General features: G+C 36.5%; 1 protein-coding gene across 2 annotated transcripts in view; it reads left to right on the forward strand.

Moving 5' to 3' along the window:
- LOC131031152 (ATP-dependent zinc metalloprotease FTSH 11, chloroplastic/mitochondrial) overlaps positions 1-22,589 on the forward strand; it is a 150,034-nt gene that overhangs the window by 92,269 nt on the left and 35,176 nt on the right. For both annotated transcript variants that reach the window (XM_057962195.2, XM_057962194.2), the window contains exons 12-14: positions 11,904-12,033; positions 12,229-12,377; positions 12,563-12,844. In XM_057962195.2, coding sequence (XP_057818178.2) covers positions 11,904-12,033; positions 12,229-12,377; positions 12,563-12,844 — 561 coding nt within the window. The remainder of the gene's footprint in view (positions 1-11,903; positions 12,034-12,228; positions 12,378-12,562; positions 12,845-22,589) is intronic.

The raw sequence follows: 22,589 nt of genomic DNA on the forward strand, positions 1-22,589 counted from the left end.
GCATATGACCAAGAATGGAAACATGTATTGCCCCCTCTCTAGTGAGGCTCAGGTGCAAATAACAGATGACATCATCACCAACCACCAGAAAGGGATAATGCAAGACCTGAATATCCATCACAGAATGGCCAGGGCTAATGGGGCTCTAGCAGACAATTGTAGAAGACTTTGCTAAAACTTAGACAAAGTGTCAAGGTCATCTAGCTAGACATTATACTGCAGTGTGGTACCATTAATTGTCCTTGCAACCTCCCTTGCTGTTTTCAATTTGCTACAGATGCAGAATTGCTAAAGCATCAAGGATTTGCCTTGTTTATTGGAGTTAAGGGGTACAATTGTTCCCTGTTTCCTGCAAATGGGGTGAGAAAATTCGTCCTGCTGCAGCAAATGTTTATTGCCCAAAGCAGAGAAATAGGGGAAAGACAAGAACAGAAAAATGCTTGGAAAAGTGGTGTGAGTTTGTGTGAATGATTCCAGAATTGTTTTGTATGTTGTGTGGATGACTTTTCTGTTCAGATTTCCATGAAATTTTCAACATCCTGGATGATTGATTTCTGCCATGTAAATGACATGCATTTCTATCAGAATACATGATCATACAATGTATTTGATGCGATATATATGTCATGATCTGAACACAAGATGTTGTTACAGCCAGCTTTTTACCATATTTTACTATTTTAACATAAATACTGAACACAAATCTTTCATTTTAAATATAGTTTAGAAGATGGTTTCAACTGATGAAATGATTGTCCATAACTTTAACAGTTGTCATTTTTGACATTGCTTACAAACAAATACAATATTGTATTCAGCAGGAGACCTTTCGCTATTGACAAGACACATGGGGAGACGTTGAAAGACAATGGCAAGGCGTCCTCTGCAAACAAGGGTATTTCTGACCACATTCTTGATATCAAAGACGTGTCACGATCCTCAAGACATGTCCCAAGGGGATGGAGACACATCCTCGGGGGTCAAAGACGCGTCTCCTGACAACACTAATTTTAGTTTTTCTTTAAAAATTCCATGCAATTTTTTATTTTTTCTTGCATTTTCATTAAACTTCGTTGCTTGCATTTTTTAATCAACCCTTCTTTTCTTCCCTCCATGATGTAGGATTTTCATTTTTTTTATGTTTGAACAAATGAAAGACCCTACTTGTAGGCATGGTAGGCTGGGCACAAAAAAGGGCAAGTGTGTTGCAATTGTGGTGTGGAGCTTTTAGGAGGCATTAATCACCTCAAATAGCACCTTGACTATACCAAGATGTGATGATGCATTATGCCCAAATGTTGAGCCTAAGGTTGAGAGGGAGATGCTAGCCCATTTGGAGTTCATGGAAAAGAAAAAATCAATATTAAGAAAAAACCAGTGTTACCCAGAAATGCATTTCCTCCCTAAAGGCACATGTTTCGAAAACGGAAACAGTTTTGTGGACGGGGGGATGACCAGAAATGTTTCCAAGCTGTCCCAGATCTAGCAAAATTTTTGGAAACCATCCCGGAAACTCGGAAATGGTCAACTTTTTCGTCGGAGACTGTTGATCGTCCCTAGGATGGCTGGGGACGCCCAAGCCATCCCCTGACCATCCCGGGGATGGATGGCCGTTTCCGGCAGCAAAGGCATTTAAAAACCAATTTTTTCTCATAACATTAATTTTTAAATTGCAGCGATATTTATTATTAAATTGCGATAAATCAAAAGATGATAATTTAACATTCCAAATTTGAATTTCTTAATGTTATTTTCATACAGATCTGATTAAGTAAAATTAGTCTTTAACTTTGTAATAGTCACTATCAAGAGATGCAACCTATCATCTTAACGGCACATTTCCTATCAGACATAATACTTGATCTGCATATAAATACCTTCCCATCTAATCATTAAATCTAATCTAGTAAATTATATATTGTATCTTATATTTTAATGTTTCAATATCTGTTAATTTTTACTATCTGCACCAACTAGATATATTAGAAGTGGTACCAAAGCCAACTTGGACTTGTTAATGACAAATGTCCATGGAGACCTATGAATTGACTTAATTTGTATTTGGTAACTGAAGTAACTCTTCTCTTTTCATGTAGATAGATAATTAGTATTACTAACTTCCTAACATGGGAAATGCAAAGTTCACTTTGAGGGTGGTTTGAAAGGCATAATTTTGTTCCCTTCTCCTTTTAAGGATTCTTCACATTTCATGCACTTTTAACCCACCTTGTTGTCTTTCTGGAGGCCTGATCGCAAAGAGTTGAAATATGACACCTTTACCTAGTCAGCATTATGTGTGTGTGTGTGTGTGTTCTACTTGCATACTACAAACAAATGCTTCCTTGGTTTTGTGTTTTGAGTGAGCTAGTCTTTGTTTCCTATTAACTACGCGGATATTAGACCTATGCATATTGCATACGAATAAAATGGAACATATAGATGCTGTTGAAATTTGAACTCTCATTTGATTCATTTGATCATGATACTATCCTATGTTCTTAATCTTATTCTTATGATGATTCGATTTAATTCGTTTGATGCTATGTTCTTAGTTCTATGATGATTCGATGAATGATCGTTTATTCAGTGATTTTAGATTTAGAATCTAGATTCCGATTTATAAATAGTATTATGTTACTATGATGAATGTTTACTGTGTTACAATGTTAATGAAATTTCAGATTTCCATATATATATAGCTGCCCCCTGCCGTCCCCTGCTCCAGGAAAAAAAAATGTCTCGGAAACCCATTTCCCCATCCCCCCGTCCTGGAAACTCGGGGTAACATAGGAAAAACCCAACTAATTGCATCTTCTACTTCTCCAAAGCCTAAAAGTGGAAGTGGATTCGGTTTTACAAGCATTGAGCTTAGAGTTCACAATTTAGAGAGTTGGATTGTGCCACATGGTACTCCTCGTTCACAACCATCATTGGAAAGCATGAGTTGGAACCAATGCAACCACAAAGCAGCAAGGAATGCAAATGGTGATTTTCTTTAGTTCTTGACACTTGCTTCACTGGAGCAAGGTAACATTTTAATTTTTTTTATATCATTTTTATTATAATTTATAAATTATTACTTTCATCATTTGTTTTTTTATAAATAAAAGGCACGAGCCTTAATTATTTATATTAATATAATAAGAAAATGTACATTAGGATTTAGAACATTACAACCTCAAGCAATAAGTGAAATTGCCGTATAGCAGCAAGGCTAAATCAAAAAAGGAAACCTACTAACCCCCAAATAGTAGCTGTGCAAATAGATTTGATACTATATCCCGAAACTACAAGCACCAGATGCAGAGCAAAACTATCACTGAAACTTGTAAAGTCTGTCAAGCTATTGCTGAAGAACAGAGTCACGATCATAGCATTACATACACAACTGATGTTAGAAACAAAATATATCAAAATTTCTCAAAATCTTTTTTTTATGTTGCAGAGAGACCTTCATCTGGAGCCAGTGAAGAGCGTCGGCGCTTATGGGAATAGTTGGACCACATTCTATTTAAGGAAAACCATTGCTCTAAACACTTCAACCTTGTTGCATAGCAAAATCCCAATTTCTTCCTTATGGGTTTTAATGGCTGAAGCTAAAATTTCTTGTCTTCATATATTAATTTTAAAACAATGTAAATGCTGTAATAACCAGTGTTATCCGGAAACGCGTTTCCGGCCTTAAGGCACACGTTCCGGAAACGAAAACCGTTTCGAGGTCTTGGGGATGGCCGGAAACGTTTCCAAGCCATCCCCGATCCCCGAAAATTTTCAGAAACCGTCTCGGAAATCTAGAAACGGTCAACACTTTTTCCAGGGACCGTTGACTGTTCCCGGGATGGCTGGGGACGCCCAAGCCGTCCCCTAATTGTCTCGGGGACAGATAGCCGTTTCCAGCGGTAGGGACAATTAAAAACCAATTTTTTTTAAAAAAATATTTTTCATTATTTAGATGCTGCCATTAAAAGTTTTTATTAAAGAAAGCAATATATAAATCTTTTTGATTTTTAGTAATTAATAATTATAAAATAATTAATAAATATTATAATAATTTACAAACTGTCAAACTTATAGCAGACGATTAATTTTTTAATTTTTTTTACACAGTTTCGTTTCATTGTATTTCAATATAATATAATATCTATATCATATATGATATCGTAAGAACATTGCTTGGCGGACGAGAGGAGTTCATGGCAGCGCTCAGAAAAATAAAAAAAATACTGGTGAAAATGTGAAGTCAGATACTTAGAAGTGAAAGGGTTATTATAATTAGAATCAAGACTCTAATTTATAAATATTATTTTGTTGCTATGATGAATGTATATATAAATTTCATATATATATATATATATATATATATATATATATATATATATATATATAGCCATCCCCTGCCGTCCCTTGTTCCGGGAAATAAAAAAACCGTCCCGGAAACCCGTTTCCCTATCCCCCCGTCCGGGAAACTCGGGGTAACATAGGTAATAACCATACTTCTTGTACAAATCAGAATGATTGAAAAGACCACCCACTAAAGCTTTACCTTTGTGAAGATCATAGTTTGAGGACTCTCCAAAACTCTCTAGACTTCTGAGTCCTATCTCTAGCCAAGGCCACTTTCCATTGATTCCTGAGGCGAGTCTAGAAGAGTTTTGGGGAGTACTTGTTTGAGTCTTCCTCCAGGATTCTTCGAGTCCCAGACTCTGACTCATGAGTTTTGGGCATGGGCTCTTGGGTCTCCACTTGGGTGCCCGCTTGGGAGGTTAAAAAAACATAAAAAGTGACTTTTTCTTCACTTTTTTTTGGTCCAATCTTGACCAAAATAGGGCTGAACACCAAAATAGGAAAGGAGAGGAGAAGAGGAACATTTGAGATCCAAAAAACAATGATGAAGAAACAATTCATCATCATTTTTATACTGTAGCACCTTTAGTTCGATGCTTGACAAATTGAGTTACATTAGAAGGGGAAAGAGGAAGATGTAGATTGTATTTGGTCGTTTTTCTCATTTTGACATATCATTATAAGCAAACATTTATAAATTTAAGATGCTGTCATACATTTGAAAGTTTGAAACTATGAGTATGAATTATGAAATTTCAAATATTTATTGTTTGAAAATCATGACGTGTAATGTTTGAATTATGACAAATTGATAGTCAAATTAAGCTTTCATGTTCTCTAAATGAATTAATTTCATTTTTTTTTAATGGTAAAACTACTGTTTTCTCTTTTGCCGAGTCCTAGCCAAGTATTTTGCCGAGTCCCAAGTCCAAGTCGTAAGTCTGAGTCCTATTTTGGGCTACCGAGTCCACGCCGAGTCTGAGTTTTCAAACTCTGGTTCTGATACTTGTAGATCAATGAGAAAACAACCAAGAAATTGTTGAACCATGCCTGTAACATCTCTTGGAAATATGGCTATAAATTGCACAGATACAGAATTATTGGCAGTCTCTCCTTTTCTGAAATAAGAAAATGAATGTCCATAGCCATAGGGGTACCCCCAAACCCTGAAAGTGCATCCATGCCAGTAGATAATTGACATCTGATAGCTGCATATGCTTTTATGCATGTGGTAAGTGAGGGACATACCATTAATGGGATGCGGTTGGGCTCATGTAATTTATGCACTTACCGTGGCAGGCATATTGAAGTGGTGGATGCAATGTTAAACACAAGAAAAAAAAAATATAAATGACATAGAAGTGGTTTTGAAAATGACTTACACATTTTTATATCATTACCTGTACTTTGTTTCCCCTACTGTTCGTTTATTATTTCTTTTTGAAGGGAGCAATTAGCAATGATTTTGACATCTCTGGCTGGAAATTTTTCCACTGTGCTGCTGTTGGCACACACAATGCCTACTACTTTCTTCTAAACTTCTTTTTTGTTGTTCGCATTTCAAAGATTTTGTCACTTACACAGTTGAGTCTCACTTTTTGAATGAATGTTTATTATTTATTATTTGATACATGAAATTGTGGTTACTGGGAGACACGTCTCCTACCCCCTGAGATGTGTCTCAAAGATGGAGACTTGTCTCTGGTACATGAGGCGTCCCCAAAAACATCCTGATGCTTAGGGTGTTTTCGGCTGCCGTTTCCCGCCATCTCTAAAGTCTCATGACCAGAAATTGACATCTCCCGCCAAAAAACTTAGTGCAAAACACAAAAAAGGAATGCAAATAAATAAAATAAGTCTGGGAAAAAGCAAAGTCGAAGGGAAATAAGGAAACTGCATCGCATGAAGACAAAAAATGCATGCAAAGTTATAGAGATTGGATCTACTGACTGTGTAACTGATTTACTGTCATTGTAATGGTCTAAAGAGAAATTGCCTTTACTATTTAGCCGACAATATTGAGTGTGCTTAACACCTATATTACCTTACTTTCACTGAACCATTTAGATTGGCTATGGTACCAGCATTATAAGCAATTTTAATTTCAATTGTAAAGTTAATGTTAAACTTTACCATTGTTCCTGTATTCAAACTTCTATGTCATGACATTTTCTGGAAATTATTAAATTATATTAAAAAAATTGGCATCTCCAAGTACCCCCATCTCCTATTTTTGAAAATTAGCCGTAGCGGTACTAATACCAATCTTTGGTGTCTCCGAGTACCCCCATCTCTTAGTTACTATGCATGAAATGTTGATGAAATCTGATATTCAATATTGAAAACCACATTCTAAATGTTTTCATTGTTCATTGTCATAATTTTGTATGTTTTATCCTTAAGAAGAGTTTTGAATTCTGAAAATTTCTAATGTTTTAGCTTTTTTATTTTGTAATGCATAGATAAAGGTGTATTTTTTGAATTTTAATTTTTTATTATTATATGTAAATATACAGAAACAACCCTATAACTGCATCCCCATACTTATGTTACTCCCATACCTGTACAATGCACATCCAAAAATTTATATAAATTCGACTTTCTAACATAATATTTACTGTTTATACCAAGGAAGCAATAATCGTTTGGGGAATTAATCGGCAAATCAAAAGTATAAGATTTTTTCAAAAAATGGGGAAAAAATCGGATTTACAAAAAAACGTAAAAAATTGTAGAAAAACAATCAAAAACTACTTTTTTTATATATATTAAGGCATTTCCATAGCATAGAGATATTGTAGGCAAATAAAATAGACACTTGAACGCATGAATTGCAGGAAATAGATTTCCGTTGTTTATATTCATATCACCGATTACGTTGCACAAAATACACCATAAATAATATCTAGATGGTGATAGATGTCAAAATGTCAATTACAATATAGTTCGTGACTTTGAACAAAGTCAACTTGTAAACTAAGTACAAAATTCCAAAATATCAAATGTAGGCAATGGCATGCTAGAGGGCAGGAGGCTCTAATGATGAAGCTCCCTGGTGAGAGCCTGTCCTAATTCGATCCATCCATTGAGGAGCAAAGTTGGCTTGCCTCATGATATCAAAATCTTCAGTCTCAAGTGGACGATCAGCAACAACATCATCATCATCATAAACATCATCATCATCATCATCAACATCTTCAGCAGCAATCAACTCACACTCTGGATATATCTCATTGAGGTCAATTGGCAAGCCATCCTCAATAGTTCCTGATTTTGCCCATGTAGAAATTAGTGAAAAACACAATGAATAGTGAATAGTGAATAGTGAATAGAATTTCAAAAACTGCAACTATATATTAATATTCTCACCTAGAGCTTTCTTTATCTTCAAGTGAAGGTTGTGATGAACAAATACCAAGTCATTCAGCCGTTGTTGTGATGGGTGGTTGCGTTTTTTGGAATGTATGTGTTCAAAAACACTCCAATTACGCTCACAAGCTGATGAGCTGCACGGTTGGCTCAAAATGCGCACTGCCATCCACCTTAAATTTGGTATTTCGTCTCCAAAAGAAGCCCACCATGCAGCTGAAAAACACATCCCATGGAGATGATATTGTAAGACTAATAATATCTTATAATCTTAACGAGCTTAATGAGCATGTTGGCAAAATAAAGAGATTGTTAAAAGTTTATAGTCTACCTGGTTGAATAGTCTTTCTACTTTGTATAGCAGCCCTAGAAGAGAGAAAATCCTTAGCATGCTTGTACACTTCCAACTCTACTGTAGCCGCATCAAATTTTTCCAAGTCAGGAAACATTTTTTCCAAGCACTTGAAAAATCCTCGTTTGATCTCAGCATCAATTTCCAAGAAGTCAGTCTTATAGAATAATAAAGGATTGAGAAAGTATCCTGCAACATGGAGAGGAGTGTGCATCCGTCCATCCCATCTCCTATCAATTATGTCCCACAATGGCATATACCTATCACTATTATTTTTCAGTTTACTCCTTGTCACCTCCTTGGCCCTATCCATGGCCTCATACACATATCCCATGGGGGGTTTTTCCCCATCCACTAGTCTCAAGACTTTTACTAAAGGCTCTGAAAATTCTACAATCTGCTCAATTGATTCCCAAAAGGTGGTAGAATACATATACTCTGCAACTGCTTTGCCATTTGCTTGAGTTGTGAAGCCAGACTCCATCCACTCAGCCGAAACAAACATTCGCCTCAAATTACCTTTCTGTTCACATAATGTTTGTAATGCAAGGAAATATGTTGCAAATCTTGTCACCCCTGGTCGAACTAGCTCCTTGCCTCCTGTGAAAGAGCGCATTATAGCCAAAACCCTCATGTGATTATAAACAAATTTGGTAACCTTGTGAGCCATCTGAAAGGCCGCCTTAACCCATTCTATTTTTCCAATGTCCTCTAGTGTTAGATCAAGGCAATGTTCTGCACACGGTGTAAAAAACACAGAAGGGTATTTATTTGTCAGAAGTCTCCCTGCAGCAACACAAGCAGCAACATTGTCTGTGATAAATTGAACCACATTTTGTGGCCCTACATCCATAACTACCACGTCATACATCTCAAACAATGCATTTGTGGATTTCATCATATTAGATGCATCCACATATTTTAGAAAAACAGTGCCAATCTCACAAGAGACAAGGAAGTTAATGAGAGTTCGGTTCCTTCTATCTGTCCAACCATCTGACATGATACTGCAACCAGTTCTAGCCCATTGTAACCGATGTTGTTTAACAACATCTTGAACATCCTCTACTGCATCTTTCAGCATACCAACCCTCAATGACTCATAAGACGGGGCTTGAAACCCAAGTCCTACAGCTGCAATAGCATTTACCATGGGTTGCCAATATGGATTTCTAGAAGCATGGAATGCCATGTGAGAGGAATATCAAAAATTACCAATGGCCTTCTTTGCTTGTTCAGTGACAGTTCTCCTCCATCCTATACTCTCCAGAGTTGTTTGTGATCCTGGTGTAGTACGAGGTTGGAAGAAAGTATTAATGTTTCCTCTACCTGTGGTTGGTCCACGTGCTATGGAATTAGGTGTTGACCCACATTCCTTGAAACTCCCATCTTCGCCATCCTCCTCACCCAAATGGTTTGTCCTGGGATCTACAGAACTAGAACCTAGTTCAACCCCAATTCTTGCCTTTTTTGCCTTACTCTCAGCAATCCCCTCAAGAGATTTCTTTGCCTGATATGAGACATCTGCAGGGCATGCTTTGCATATCACTGTGTTGTTTCCTTGTTCTTTGGACAAATGCCATTTGAAAAGATAAATTCCACCACTGATCTCTTCTAGACACCAATTGCACTGGACCTTTGTGCTACCAGGAATTGTTGTGCAATGTGTCCACGCAAAGTCTTTTTGATGTGGCATTCTGATCAAGAATCAGATCTGCAAAAACATTACACTCAATCTTTATTTCTGAGGGATCTTGGGTTGGGTTTGTGTATGATAATTGCATTTGAATTTCATTGACACAGGAAATTGCAAATGTAAATGTGATTGAATTTCAATACACAATCTAGTACAGTGGGAAGTTGCTCAATGTAAATGTAAATTGCAAATGTAAATGCGATTGAATTGCAAATGTAAATGTGGGAAGTTGCTCGATACATAATCTAGTACAAAAGACCACAAACAACAGTGACATTAAATCATAAATTTATGACATCAAGACAAAGAAATGATAGTAAGAAGTCACACAGTTATATGGGCACCTATATCAAACCTTTAACAGTCAAATAATCAATGATAGTCATGTTTATAAATAATCTTAAAGGTAGGTGTAAGAGCAGTGTTTGTGTCAATGTGAAGGCATGCATGTTAAACTTGACTGTATATTAGATGCACAGTTAAACTTGACTAAATATATTAAGTCAAGTTTAACTGTGCATCTAATATATAAAAAATTCTAATATATTCTGATTCAGAATACATATTTTTTTTTTTTCTGAGAATACATATTATTCAAGAAAACGTATTTATCGGAATACATATATTTTTTATCAGAATTTTTGATAAAAAATAATGTATTCTGATAAATATGTATTCTTGAAAAATATGTATTCAAATACATTATTTTTTATAAGAAATTTTGATAAAAAATATATGTATTCTGATAAAAAATAATGTATTTTGATAAATATGTATTCTTGAAAAATATGTATTCTGATAAAAAAAAATAATGTATTAATGTTAGAATACATTATTATTTTTATCAGAATACATAGTTTTCAGAATAAATATTATTGAAAACCCCCAAAATTGGAATATGGCATGACAGAATATGTATTTTGTAAAGCATCGTAAAAATAATGTATTCTGATAAATATGTATTCTTGAAAAATATGTATTCATATTTTTCAAGAAAACGTATTTATTTCTGATAAAAAATAAATGTATTCTGATAAAAATACATATTTTTCAAGAAAACGTATTTATCAGAATACATTTATTTTTTATCAGAAATTCTGATAAAAAATAATGTATTCTGATAAATATGTATTCTTGAAAAATATGTATTCTGATAAAAAAAAAAATGTATTAATGTTAGATTACATTATTTTTTTTATCAGAATACATAGTTTTCAGAATAAATATTATTGAAAACCCAAAAAATAGGAATATGGCATGACAGAATATGTTTTGTGATTTAAAAAAAATCTTGAAAGCCCAACAAAATCATCAACATATTGAAAACCCCCAAAAAAATATTTGGAAGAAATCAACATACCTCTCTCGCAGCACCTGAATGACGAATCAACCTCGCTCGGCTCTGTCGCAACACTTGAATTGACCTGGCAGAGAAGAGACGAAAATGGCAAGGAGGAAACTTGTGTTTAACCTCCTACAACCCCGCGTCCGTTATAAAGGCGTCGTGATGATTTTTTCGCGTGATTTTGTGATTTTCGCGGCAGTTTAGGGTTTGGCGGTTTAGTGATTTTCGTGTGTTATTTTTACCCAATTTATGGGTCCGTTTTATTCGCGATTAATTGCGTTAAAGTCATTGAAAAACCCCAAAAATCGTTGACCAATTTTCCACGATTTTTTTTGGGAATTAATCGCCAAATTTGCCGATCCGCAATTAATCATGATCAGTCGCGATTATTGCTTCTATGGTTTATACTACTATGTTGTGCTAATTATAGTAAAATTATAATTAATAATGTTTTTTGCACAATAATTTGTAAAAATGTTTTTTTTGCCATTTGCAAAATCTAATTTTTGAAAGAATAAGTTAAAATGTTTAGCATTTGGCAAAATTTATCATATAAAATATTTTGGGCTGCCATTCATCCTCATCTGAGTTTATATTTTATTGCTTGTTTATCTGCATTGAATCATATTTTACATGCCACTACATCCTGTTTGCCCTTTTTTTATGAAAGTTGCTGTTTAGGAAATGTTACACAATTAGTATATAAAGACTTATCCTACACGTTGCATTGATTGTTTGATTTGTTTGCTTCATTTTTATAAAAAAATGATAACAAATGCTAATATTTCTTTTTGTAGATTGTGGTTCCAAGTCCTGATGTTCGAGGCAGACAAGAAATTTTAGAGCTTTACTTGCAAAATAAGCCTCTTTCTGATGATGTGGAAGTGAAGGCCATTGCTCGGGGTACAGTGGGTTTCAATGGAGCAGGTCAGTAAGGTTATGAATTCAGCTTAATCTACTTGTGGCCATTGTGTTAGTTATGCAAATATTTGGATGAAAAATTCGATTTGTGGTTAATGTCTCTGTTCTTAAACGTGTATACTTGAAGACCTCTTTATGTCAATTGTTATGTTTCATCATATTACTTAACATTTGCTTCTTCATGTGTCATGTTTGATTCAGATTTGGCAAACCTGGTTAATATCGCAGCCATCAAGGCAGCAGTTGAAGGCAGTGACAAGGTCTCAGCCAAACATCTGGAATTTGCCAAGGATAGAATAATTATGGGGACAGAACGTAAATCCATGTTGATTTCGGAGGAATCAAGAAAGGTAAGACTATATAGATCCTGCCCGTAATAATGTGACATACAGCATTCAATCTACAATTCTTTATAGACTTTTTTCTAAATGCTACAAAAAGATTAGTTCAATATCATGCTAATGAATTTTAGAATTTTTAAAGGTTTAGAAACAGCAGTTTGTCCCTAGAGTAACTTGTTAATATAAATTTGCAGCTTACAGCATATCATGAGAGTGGCCATGCAGTTGTAGCATTGAATACTGCTGGTGCAAGGCCTGTTCACAAGGCAACAATCACTCCTCGAGGGGATGCTCTAGGAATGGTTACACAGCTGCCTGCAATGGACGAAACATCTATTAGCAAACAACAATTATTGGCACGACTTGATGTTTGCATGGGTGGTCGAGTGGCAGAGGAGCTGGTTTTTGGCCCAGATCATATTACAACTGGTGCCAAAAGTGATCTACATACGGCCACGGAGCTTGCTCAGTACATGGTACAATTTCTTCAGATATATTTGTTTTAGTAATTATATTTAATTAAAAATGTATATATTGTCTCTATTTTTTGTTTTAGTAATTATATTTAATTAAAAATGTCTATATTATCTCCATTTTTTCTAGCTATTATTCTTGTTTAAAGTTTTGGTAGTTTTCTATATTTACTACTTAGCAGTGTGTTTGTCAGTAACTCTTTGTAGCGATCTCATGCTAGTCTACTCTATCGACATGTGAAATGCCACAAAATATTCATCTTGAGCTATGACTCTCATTATTGATTTTGGCTAGTGCTATATGAGGGTTATTAATATCTCATGTGCAGGTGATTGCGAGTTGATTCCAGGGAAGCGTTGAAGAGTTTCTGATTTTCTTGAGTCATGGGGACTCCTAGGCATCGTTGGGATGGTTGAGGTAGTCCTAGGGATTCCTTGGCCATCCAAGGCATGTTGGGGATTCCCCCTAATGCACCCTATAGGTGGGATGCACTTTGGATGTACCCACTTGCAGGTGGTGGTTGTGGGTGGCAGGCTGTAGAATAAAATTCTTCTACTGAGAGCAGGTGGGGGGGAGGAGGGAGCGGGGTTGGGGGAGGTGAGTCAGTAGAAGATAAAATTTCAGATCCTTAAACAATTAAAATATTCTTGATAAACTGATAAGCATAAAATCAGAATTAAAAACACTGCAACCTCACATAGAATCCAATACACATGAAATATGTAGAAAACCCAGAATGGGAAAACCATGGTGTAAGTGCTGCTAGGATCTAGTATCCCAATCCAGCCTCACAAAGCAATCATGTGTACAAATTTTAAGGGCACCAACCCTAAGGAATCACCAAACTCTTTCAAAATCACCACTTGACAGACTGAGCACCAACTCAGCATCTTTGAGGCACCAACCATAAGGATGCCACAAAGCAAACAACCTGTCACTGACTTCAAATCTGAAACAATTTACAATATTAGATGTATACAAGCAAGTTGAATATTGTCAATCTTCAGATATTCTGTTCAGTATTACAGTTCACAACATTAGAAATCTGCAAGTAAACTCTTACAAACTGAATACTGCCAACCTTCAAATATTCTGTTCACACATACTCAAACAATCTCATCAAAATACTTGTGATGTATGTTAGACACAATGCACCATTGAGAGGGGGAGGGGGTGAATCAGTGGTTCTCAACTTTCTTTTCCCTTTACTAATCCTGTGTGAGCATAGATCTAACTCGATGCAGACTTACTTGTTAGTGGGGAGACCAACACAAATGCAATCACACAAGGGACATCACATAACACTAGCATATACGAGGAAAACCCAAGATGGGAAAAACCTCGGTGAGCAATGCTGCTGGAGTCTACTGCTCCAATCCAGCCTCATAATGAAAACACAGTTACAAAGTTTAGGGCACCAACCCAAGGAGCACCAACCCCTGACTTTAGGGCATCAACCCAAGGAGCTACAACCCCTGCATCGAGCTACAACTCAGTTTTCACAATATAGACATCAAATACATAAGTAGATATCTTGTTACAAGTGAATCTTGCAACCTTATCATATGTCTTACTCTGCCGGTGAGATGCCTTCTCTTGTACACCGACTCACTCTTCTGCTGCTTAACTGCCGTTGAACTCTACTGGTACACTTATCCTCTTCTTCTACTCTGCTGGATCTCCACCTTACTCCCCGCTCTTCATCGGTATAACACTCTGCCAATTCTTTGTATACTTTCTCTGCAGCCTCCTTCACTTCTGCTCTGCCGGTATGAACACTACCGGTTCTTCTCTCCTACCGGTTGAACGCTTCAACCAGGTTCTCCCTCACTCTCACTCACTTCTCAAATGCTCGTTAAGCACTTTGCTAGTTTGCTCTTACATGCAGAAGTATCACCCTTCGCAGTAGCACAATATTCTTCTATTACAGTAGCACGTAACAATGTCTTTTGCTTTCATATTTATAAATTGGTTTCCTATCAAAAAGGCAATTCAAAAATCAGGCGGTTAGGGTTTATTCACCATCCTCGAGGCAAACCAAATCCAATCAGATCTTGTCTGATTTGATCTTTCAGACTGTCAACTTGTACAGCTCCGCCATTTACGTGCCTCCTAGATCACGCTTTTCATTTCTGATGCTATGCTTTTATCCTATCAGTTGGTCTCTTGGTCAAACACCAAGATTTGGTTCTACTGTTTCCTTCATCCGTCTCAATCTCCTCAATCACTCTTTGCTGTCTCGTGATTGTCCTCCAAACCTCGAGCCACAAACCCCTACAACAATCTGCAACATGTCCCGTGATTTGTGGGACCTTCTATTAATGTCGACCAACTCTACACCTACCCCGTCGATGTACATTCCATCTTTATCTGATGCAGGTTCGCCACCTCATGCACGATTGCCAGTTCATCCTCTCGTGGCATCACTGTCAGTATCCACCTCATCACACTGTTATGTCGGTTCATGCCTAGTCACCGAACATCCAAATAACCAGTTTCATCTACCGATAAACAAACCCTACTGGCATATGACACCTTGCCAGTTGTCCTTGTCATGACCTTTCTTAATTTGCCGGTGTAACCCTCAAACCGGTCTTCAGACATGACTGACCTAAGCATGCACATTCCCATCAAGTGGGAAGTCTTCTGTATCTGCACCTTGCCAATATTATCGGTGGGCTTACATACCGGTTACCACTCTTGATGACACCATGTCATCAACCTTCACAAGACTACATCTTCAATCAGGTCAATCTACTTCTGACTGCATCTGCTTAGCCTTACCTTTTCCCTGATCAATTTTGTTCATTCCTCTACCGGTTTGTCAAGGTGACAAACACTTCACACTTCCTCTGTATTGGCATCTCAACATGCTTTACCTGTCGGTCCAGTGCATAACCTTGATCTCATGTACTTAAGGCATTCCTTCAATTCACCGGTAGATCCGGTGTGAGCCTTCAAGTACTTGCCTTTACCTCTTCACTCTTATGCACACAATGCATAAATAGGAGATAAGCTCCACTTACCAGTGGAGTGACACCTTATCTTCTGCATCCTGCAATGTACTCATGTGGCTTCCCTGTTTGTGCAGCATCTCTTCAAATAGGCACATGTGATTTGATGTGAGCACATTCACTGTCAGTCATTGCTTCTCATGGTGACTGCATCTTCATCACAAACCACCGCTCAAACATCTTTCTATCTCATCTCACAAGTAAGGCAGTAACTTGTGTATAGGTGACTCCTCAGATTATCTTCCTTACCTTACCGATGTTCTGCAACACAAGGTACCCAAGATCTAACATCTTGTAATCCTCCATAGCAGTGTTGCACATACATCTCTTCTACCGGTAGTCATCCCATACCGGTTGACATCAATGACAATGCAATGCCAACAATGTATTGCTACTATCACAATACTCAATTTTCACAATCATGTATACTCACAACACTATAATCTTTCATCAGAGGTTTCCTTTCATAAGTTTCTCAGCCTTAGCAACAATTCCTACACACACCTCTTTCACAAATCCTTTAGTCTTATAAATACTGTTTTCTTATTCGTTAGATAGTTAGAGGATAGTTGTAACTTGTACCTGCTCACAACCGGTCAGCATAGTTATAACTATACAACCACCAAAACTAATCAATTAAGCAAATAATTACCGATCTGTGAGAAGATCATTCATATGAACCGCTGATAATTAATGAAGCCTGATGATGAACTTTGCAACATACACAACTCAAAATCTTGATAAATGACCTTTTAGAATAAAATAAATCCAATACACAGACTCTGTATTTTCAGGAAAATATTTGCCGTCTCTTGAAATATATATGCAGACCATGAATTTGCAATAAAGTATCTCCATTTTCTTATACGGTCTGGGCAATTCATCAAGACAGAGAAGATTGAAGACGACTTCAAAACAAGCAACACTCTATTTCAATTAGTACTGTGTATCCAATACTAGGAACAGTGTTCATTAATTTCTTCAACCATTATTATCCTATCATTGCTTTTGATTGATCTGCTCCTTCAGTTCACACAGAATGAAGTCACGGCTAGATGACTCACTCTTGTACTCAGACAATGTCCCTTGGTCAATATACAATATTCAACTCTAATTTTCCAGTTCGAAATACAATATACACATCCCTGACCCCCTGCCTCTTCTTTAGGATGCTACTTCACTGCCGTCTCTATTATATTCATATGAAACAGATCCATGTCAGGTTTGCCACTAAGTTACCGAATCGGCAGAAAATCCTCACGTATCTGGGTACGATGCGTTTCTGAATCGAATTCGGATACAAATGTCTGTAGAATCGGGCTGGATACGATATTCTTGAGGTGGATTCGTTTGGAATCATCAAGCAACGTACTTGGCCGATTCCAACCCATACAAGGGGTTTTCACAACGATTCCAATGGTCAAATAAAAAATTTCAGACTTTTCTTTAACCGTTTTACCATAAAATATATGACCACAACCCTAAACAACAATATTTTTCAATGTATTTTTGCAAGCAGTAGCAGATTAGCAAGACTTCGACGGCATGGTTTGCATGCGTTTTACAGAGACAACTACTCTTCTGTTCAGGTCGCACTTAAACATTTCTTCCACCCTTGCTGTCGGAATATCTATAGTCTTCCTTTCGAACAGTTTCAATCCTAGCAGTAGCCGGTGGGGTGTATTCACTCTTTCATCCATTCGAATAGCCTCCTGTCGGGATGGTCGGAGATTAAACCAAATGTGCGGAAGTGTTTTCTTATTCTCCTTTAATTACTCTATATAAGTTTTAACTTTAATTTTAGGTTTTTGATTTATTAGAATTTTATTAAATTTAATATCGTTTATTATTATTATTATTATTAACAACATTAAGAAGCTTACAATTATTTTAATAAATTCTATTGTTTATTAAATTTAAACTTAAATTAGTTATATTAAATTATATGAATTAATATTAAATTAAATATTATTTAATATTTATTGTTAATTTTATTTATATTATTATCATACATGTTTTATTTTATGAATGACCTATTAAGTAGTATTTATATTAAGTAGTTATGCTTTATTTTGTAAATATTTATTATTAATATTTAACATGTTTAAAAACTAAATAATATCAAATAACTTTATATTAATATGGTATTAAGATAATAGTTAATAAAATTATAAATTTAATATAATATAAATCTATATTATTATGACATTAAAGTTTTAGGTATTAAATATGGATATATTTATGATTTCAGATGTTTATTAAAGAGGCGTACCCAAAACGTACCCAACCTCCTCCAAAAAATATTGCCGTATCCGCGTACCGAAACTACGTACCCGTACCCGTATCCGTACCCGATTCGGTAACTTAGGTTTGCCACACAAGCAGAATTATTTTGATATTGGAATTACAATGTTATTCAGAATTTTCCTTGCGTATCGCATTCATACCATACTTCGATACTATTTGTGACTATGCTCAATGTAGTTGCTAGATCGTTTGTCACTAACAGATACATCTTTGCATTCTGTATTTACCTGTTATCCATCTGTACTTGTATGGTTCATGTTTGTTTTGCATTTGTCTTTTATATACCACGCTAGGGCTCCACATTTCAATACTAGGCTGCATATTTTATCTTCACATTTGTAACTTCTGCTTCTGTTTGGATAGCACTTCTGCATCTCTTTTTGACATCAATGACAAATCTGTCTCACACAGGTGGGATGTTTTGTCCCTGTCTCCAAGTCCGGTGGGCTCTCTTTCCCAAAACAGCCCATTTTTTTTAAGGGGTCAAGGGTTGGGGTGGGTTGCTATGGAACACTGCATAGAAACATCTTATCATGACTTATCTTATCCAATCATGAAATATTTACCAAACGAAAGCAACTACTAGGAAGTATAATTATAGCCCATGAATTGGTGTGCTTGTCTAGTGTAGGGAATGAAAAGTTTTGTTAGGAAAATAGATATTAGTGGGGTGTGTCACCATGTTGAACTTTAGGATAAAAATTTATAAGAAGTTTGGATTTGAAGTCCTATGATGCCGATGGTTCTCAAAATGCTTTTCTTCTCTTCATTTCTCTGCTCTATAAACAACATGCTCTATAAACAACATGCCCACAAGTTTCTTTGAAGGTTCACGAGGAAAACCATTTTTCTGATACTCATCATATTATCATTTTCAAGGCTTTAAGGAGGAGCCTTAACAAAGTGAACATAGAGCAGAAATTAGAAATAATATCTATGACATCCATTACTTCTCCCTCATCTCATTAGCAGTTCATTGATGATACCCTCTTGATAGGAAAGTAGCTGACTTTTGTTGAAAGTGAAATCATAGCAAAGTAGCTGATGTAAAGAATCCCTATGGAAATTTAGAGCAAGAAATAGACCTATCTAAAACAAATTACCAAGACGTGAGCTGACTTCATAATTGTGTGATTTGTGTAAATGGGTTGGGTTATGGTCTAGATGTGATGAAGGGGACTCCCGTCACACACCCAAACACCTGCTTTGATGCCACTGATGAAGGGTACTTCCTTTACACACCCAAATGCATGCTCTGATACCACTGCTGAAGGGCTACTCCACCCAACAACAATAACACAACAACAACATAGAAATTGCAAGAAAGAAATACTCTATCTCTATCACTTAAATAAAATGGATTACAATATTTAGAAAGACTTACAAACCATAGCCACATGGGCTATCTCAATTTTTTTTTTTGCAAGCTGGAGCTACAAGCTTTCCTTCTCAAACTCTGAACTGAAGGAGAATTCTTCTCAACTTCAAATGATCAACTCAACTCTGAATGATTCAACTTTTAATTATTAAACAACTAGACCAAGCCCTCAATTTATAGCATTGTTGTGCCTCTTGGAAATCCCACACCTCCTTTAGGTGGGCAACACATGGTCACCAAGAAAAGCAACACATAGCCAAAAGAAGACCAAATATTGCAAGTCTCTTCAAGTTCCAAAGTTGGGTTCCTAAGAGATAGATCTCTTCATTTGCTTTGTAACTCTTCAACTTCTCCAAAGTGGGCGTTTAATAAAGTGACTCTTCCTTTACCCTTTGTAACGACCACTTTGACATGCATTAACAAGTCTTTTCACTTGCCAAAGTTGATGCCAAGGTGGGAAATTCCTCCATTTTTCTTTTTAATCATCACTGACATGTGTCCATTGCTGAAAAATACATTTACCATTTGACATAGGCCATAAATAATAAATTATTTTATCTCGTATGCCCCTTTGGACACTTTCGAAGGTACATGGAGTCACATAATAGCCTGCATTTAGCCCTTATAAAAAATATAATTATTCACCAAACTTAACCAAATTAAACAAATATTTTGGGTGATGCAAGATTGCTCTTACACTCATGGATGCTCCTGCATCAAGATGTTATACAAGTGTATGAACTGTTGGAAATGTCAAATTAACTTATGAAGGCATTATTTGGCATTTGTGTTCTCTGATTAGAGATGCTTTTATCATATAGTGGAATGGAGATTGCCTAGAATATATAATGGTTATAATTTGGCTCATGCATTCTTATGATTCGATTCAAATGTAATTCCAATAAAAACATGCTCACCATATGTAACCTTAAAATATTCATGTTTCCAATGAATTTTGAAGAGAAGACCCTCTAACTATTTTATAGTTTAGAACATAGTTGAACTACTCGCGACTCGGCTCGACTTGCCAAGCCCTTGGGAAAATAACTTGGCGAAAACTCGGGAAAAACTCGGAAAAACTCGGCGAAAAACTCGACAACTTAAAAACACGCTTAAACTTAGTAAAAAATGCATTTTTTTTGCAAAATTTAATGAGAAGATGCATCCAATGAGTCAATAAATGATAACACAAAAGAAACAAGCTGATTCTAGATATATTTAAATGCAAAGTGTCTACAAAATCGCATCCTCATGAGGAATGCTGATCGCTGGAAGCCTGGAAGCAAAATAGTAAATTACTAAATAGTTTTTGTAAAAACAAAAGTAAATACATCATTACAAATTACAATTACAACTTCCTCTTCCTAGCTCTAGCAAAAACGTGGGGAGAGGTAGAACTAGAGGGTCTAGACTGTCTAGTCGTATAAGTCTGCTGTGTGACTGGCGTGACTGTGCCTCCTCGCTCGGTATGGTTGATTGAGACTCATCCTCCATCCTGGATGAAGCTATGTCTCCACCTGCCTCTGGCACTGGCAATGAATCCTCATCCTCATCCTCATCCTCATCCTCCTCTATGTCATCCAGCTTGAAACCAAATCCACTCCCCTCCTCCATAGCCTGCCTCTCCAAATCAGTGATGTCAGTGTCAGAAAACAATGGAGGCTGCTCTTGTGATGTCCAATCACTGTAAGGATCTATATCATCCAAGTCAATTGGACCACCTTCTAGTTCCTCTACCTTTTTTAAGTGCAATCGAAGATTATATTGCACGTAGACAAGGTCATTGAGCTGTTTCTGCGCTAACTTGCTCCTCTTCTTTGTGTGGATTGCTTCAAACAAGCTCCAATTGCGCTCTCAATTGGATGAACTGCAAGGCTGACATAAGACTCTAAGGGCAAATTTTTTGAGATGTGGGGTGTTTCCACCCCAATTTTGCCACCAAGCATTTGCAAAATAAATAAAATGGAAAAGTTAGAAAGCAAAGAGAAAAGAGAAAACATAATTTATCAATCATTTTAGTCTTTAGATTGCAAAATCCAAATGGCAAATGTTATACCTGGGGTTTGAGTAGTTCTTCCTCTCCTAGCCAGCTCTGAAGAGAATAGCTTATCCCTCCCTCCCTCATAATTTTGGAGCTCACTCACAATGAGGTCTCTCTCCTCAACATCAGGTACCATCCTCTCAATGCATGTACTAAGGCCCTCCATGACTTCTCCATTCGAATCTGAGTAAGAACCCCTGAACCTAAAACGAGGGTTGAGGAAGTACCCTGCTGCATGAATGGGTTGGTGGAGCTGATTGTTCCACCTCCTATCAACAATTTCCCAAATGGGATCAAATTTGAGCCTATCTCCCTTGTAGTAATTTTTGATAGACTCCTTGGCCCTATCCATGGCCTCATAAAGAATATCCCATTGGGGTTTTATCCCCATCCACCAAGCGAAGAACTCGAACCAAGGGCTTTGACACCTACAATTGAAAAATACAAATTACAAAAAGATCAAAATTTAAATAATGAAGTTACAAATTAGTAATGAGAGACTTGAATCAAGAATAACTAAAATTTAAAAATTAAAGTTCTGAAGTAAGTTAGTAACAACCTTCACAATCTCTGCAGCCCTTTGTGCAAATTGGCTGTCGAAGACTATGCATGCGACAGGCTCTCCTTCAGGCTTCTTTGAATAAGGTGACTTAAGCCATTCTCCACTCACAAACATTTGTTTCAAAGAAGTCAATGCAACAAGAATGCTTTACAATGTCAAGAAAATTGTTGCAAACCTTGTGACACTAGCTCTCACCAAATCTTTCACTTGAGTGTGTTGTCTCATCAAATTTAGGACCCAAGGGTGATTGTAAATATGTTTGGTGATCCTCCTTGCATCTTCCACATCTGGATTCACCCACTCAAGTTTTCCTATGTCCTCCAAAAGAAGGTCAAAGACATGTGTTGCACAAGGTGTCCAAAAAAGAGTGGGGTGCCTCTCTTGGAGGATTCTTCTTGCAAAAGAAGAATTTATTCTTAAGAAATATGCAACCAAGTTAAACAAA

Source organism: Cryptomeria japonica, chromosome 7 (genome assembly GCF_030272615.1).
Source record: "Cryptomeria japonica chromosome 7, Sugi_1.0, whole genome shotgun sequence".
In the NCBI taxonomy this organism is placed as follows: domain Eukaryota; kingdom Viridiplantae; phylum Streptophyta; class Pinopsida; order Cupressales; family Cupressaceae; genus Cryptomeria; species Cryptomeria japonica.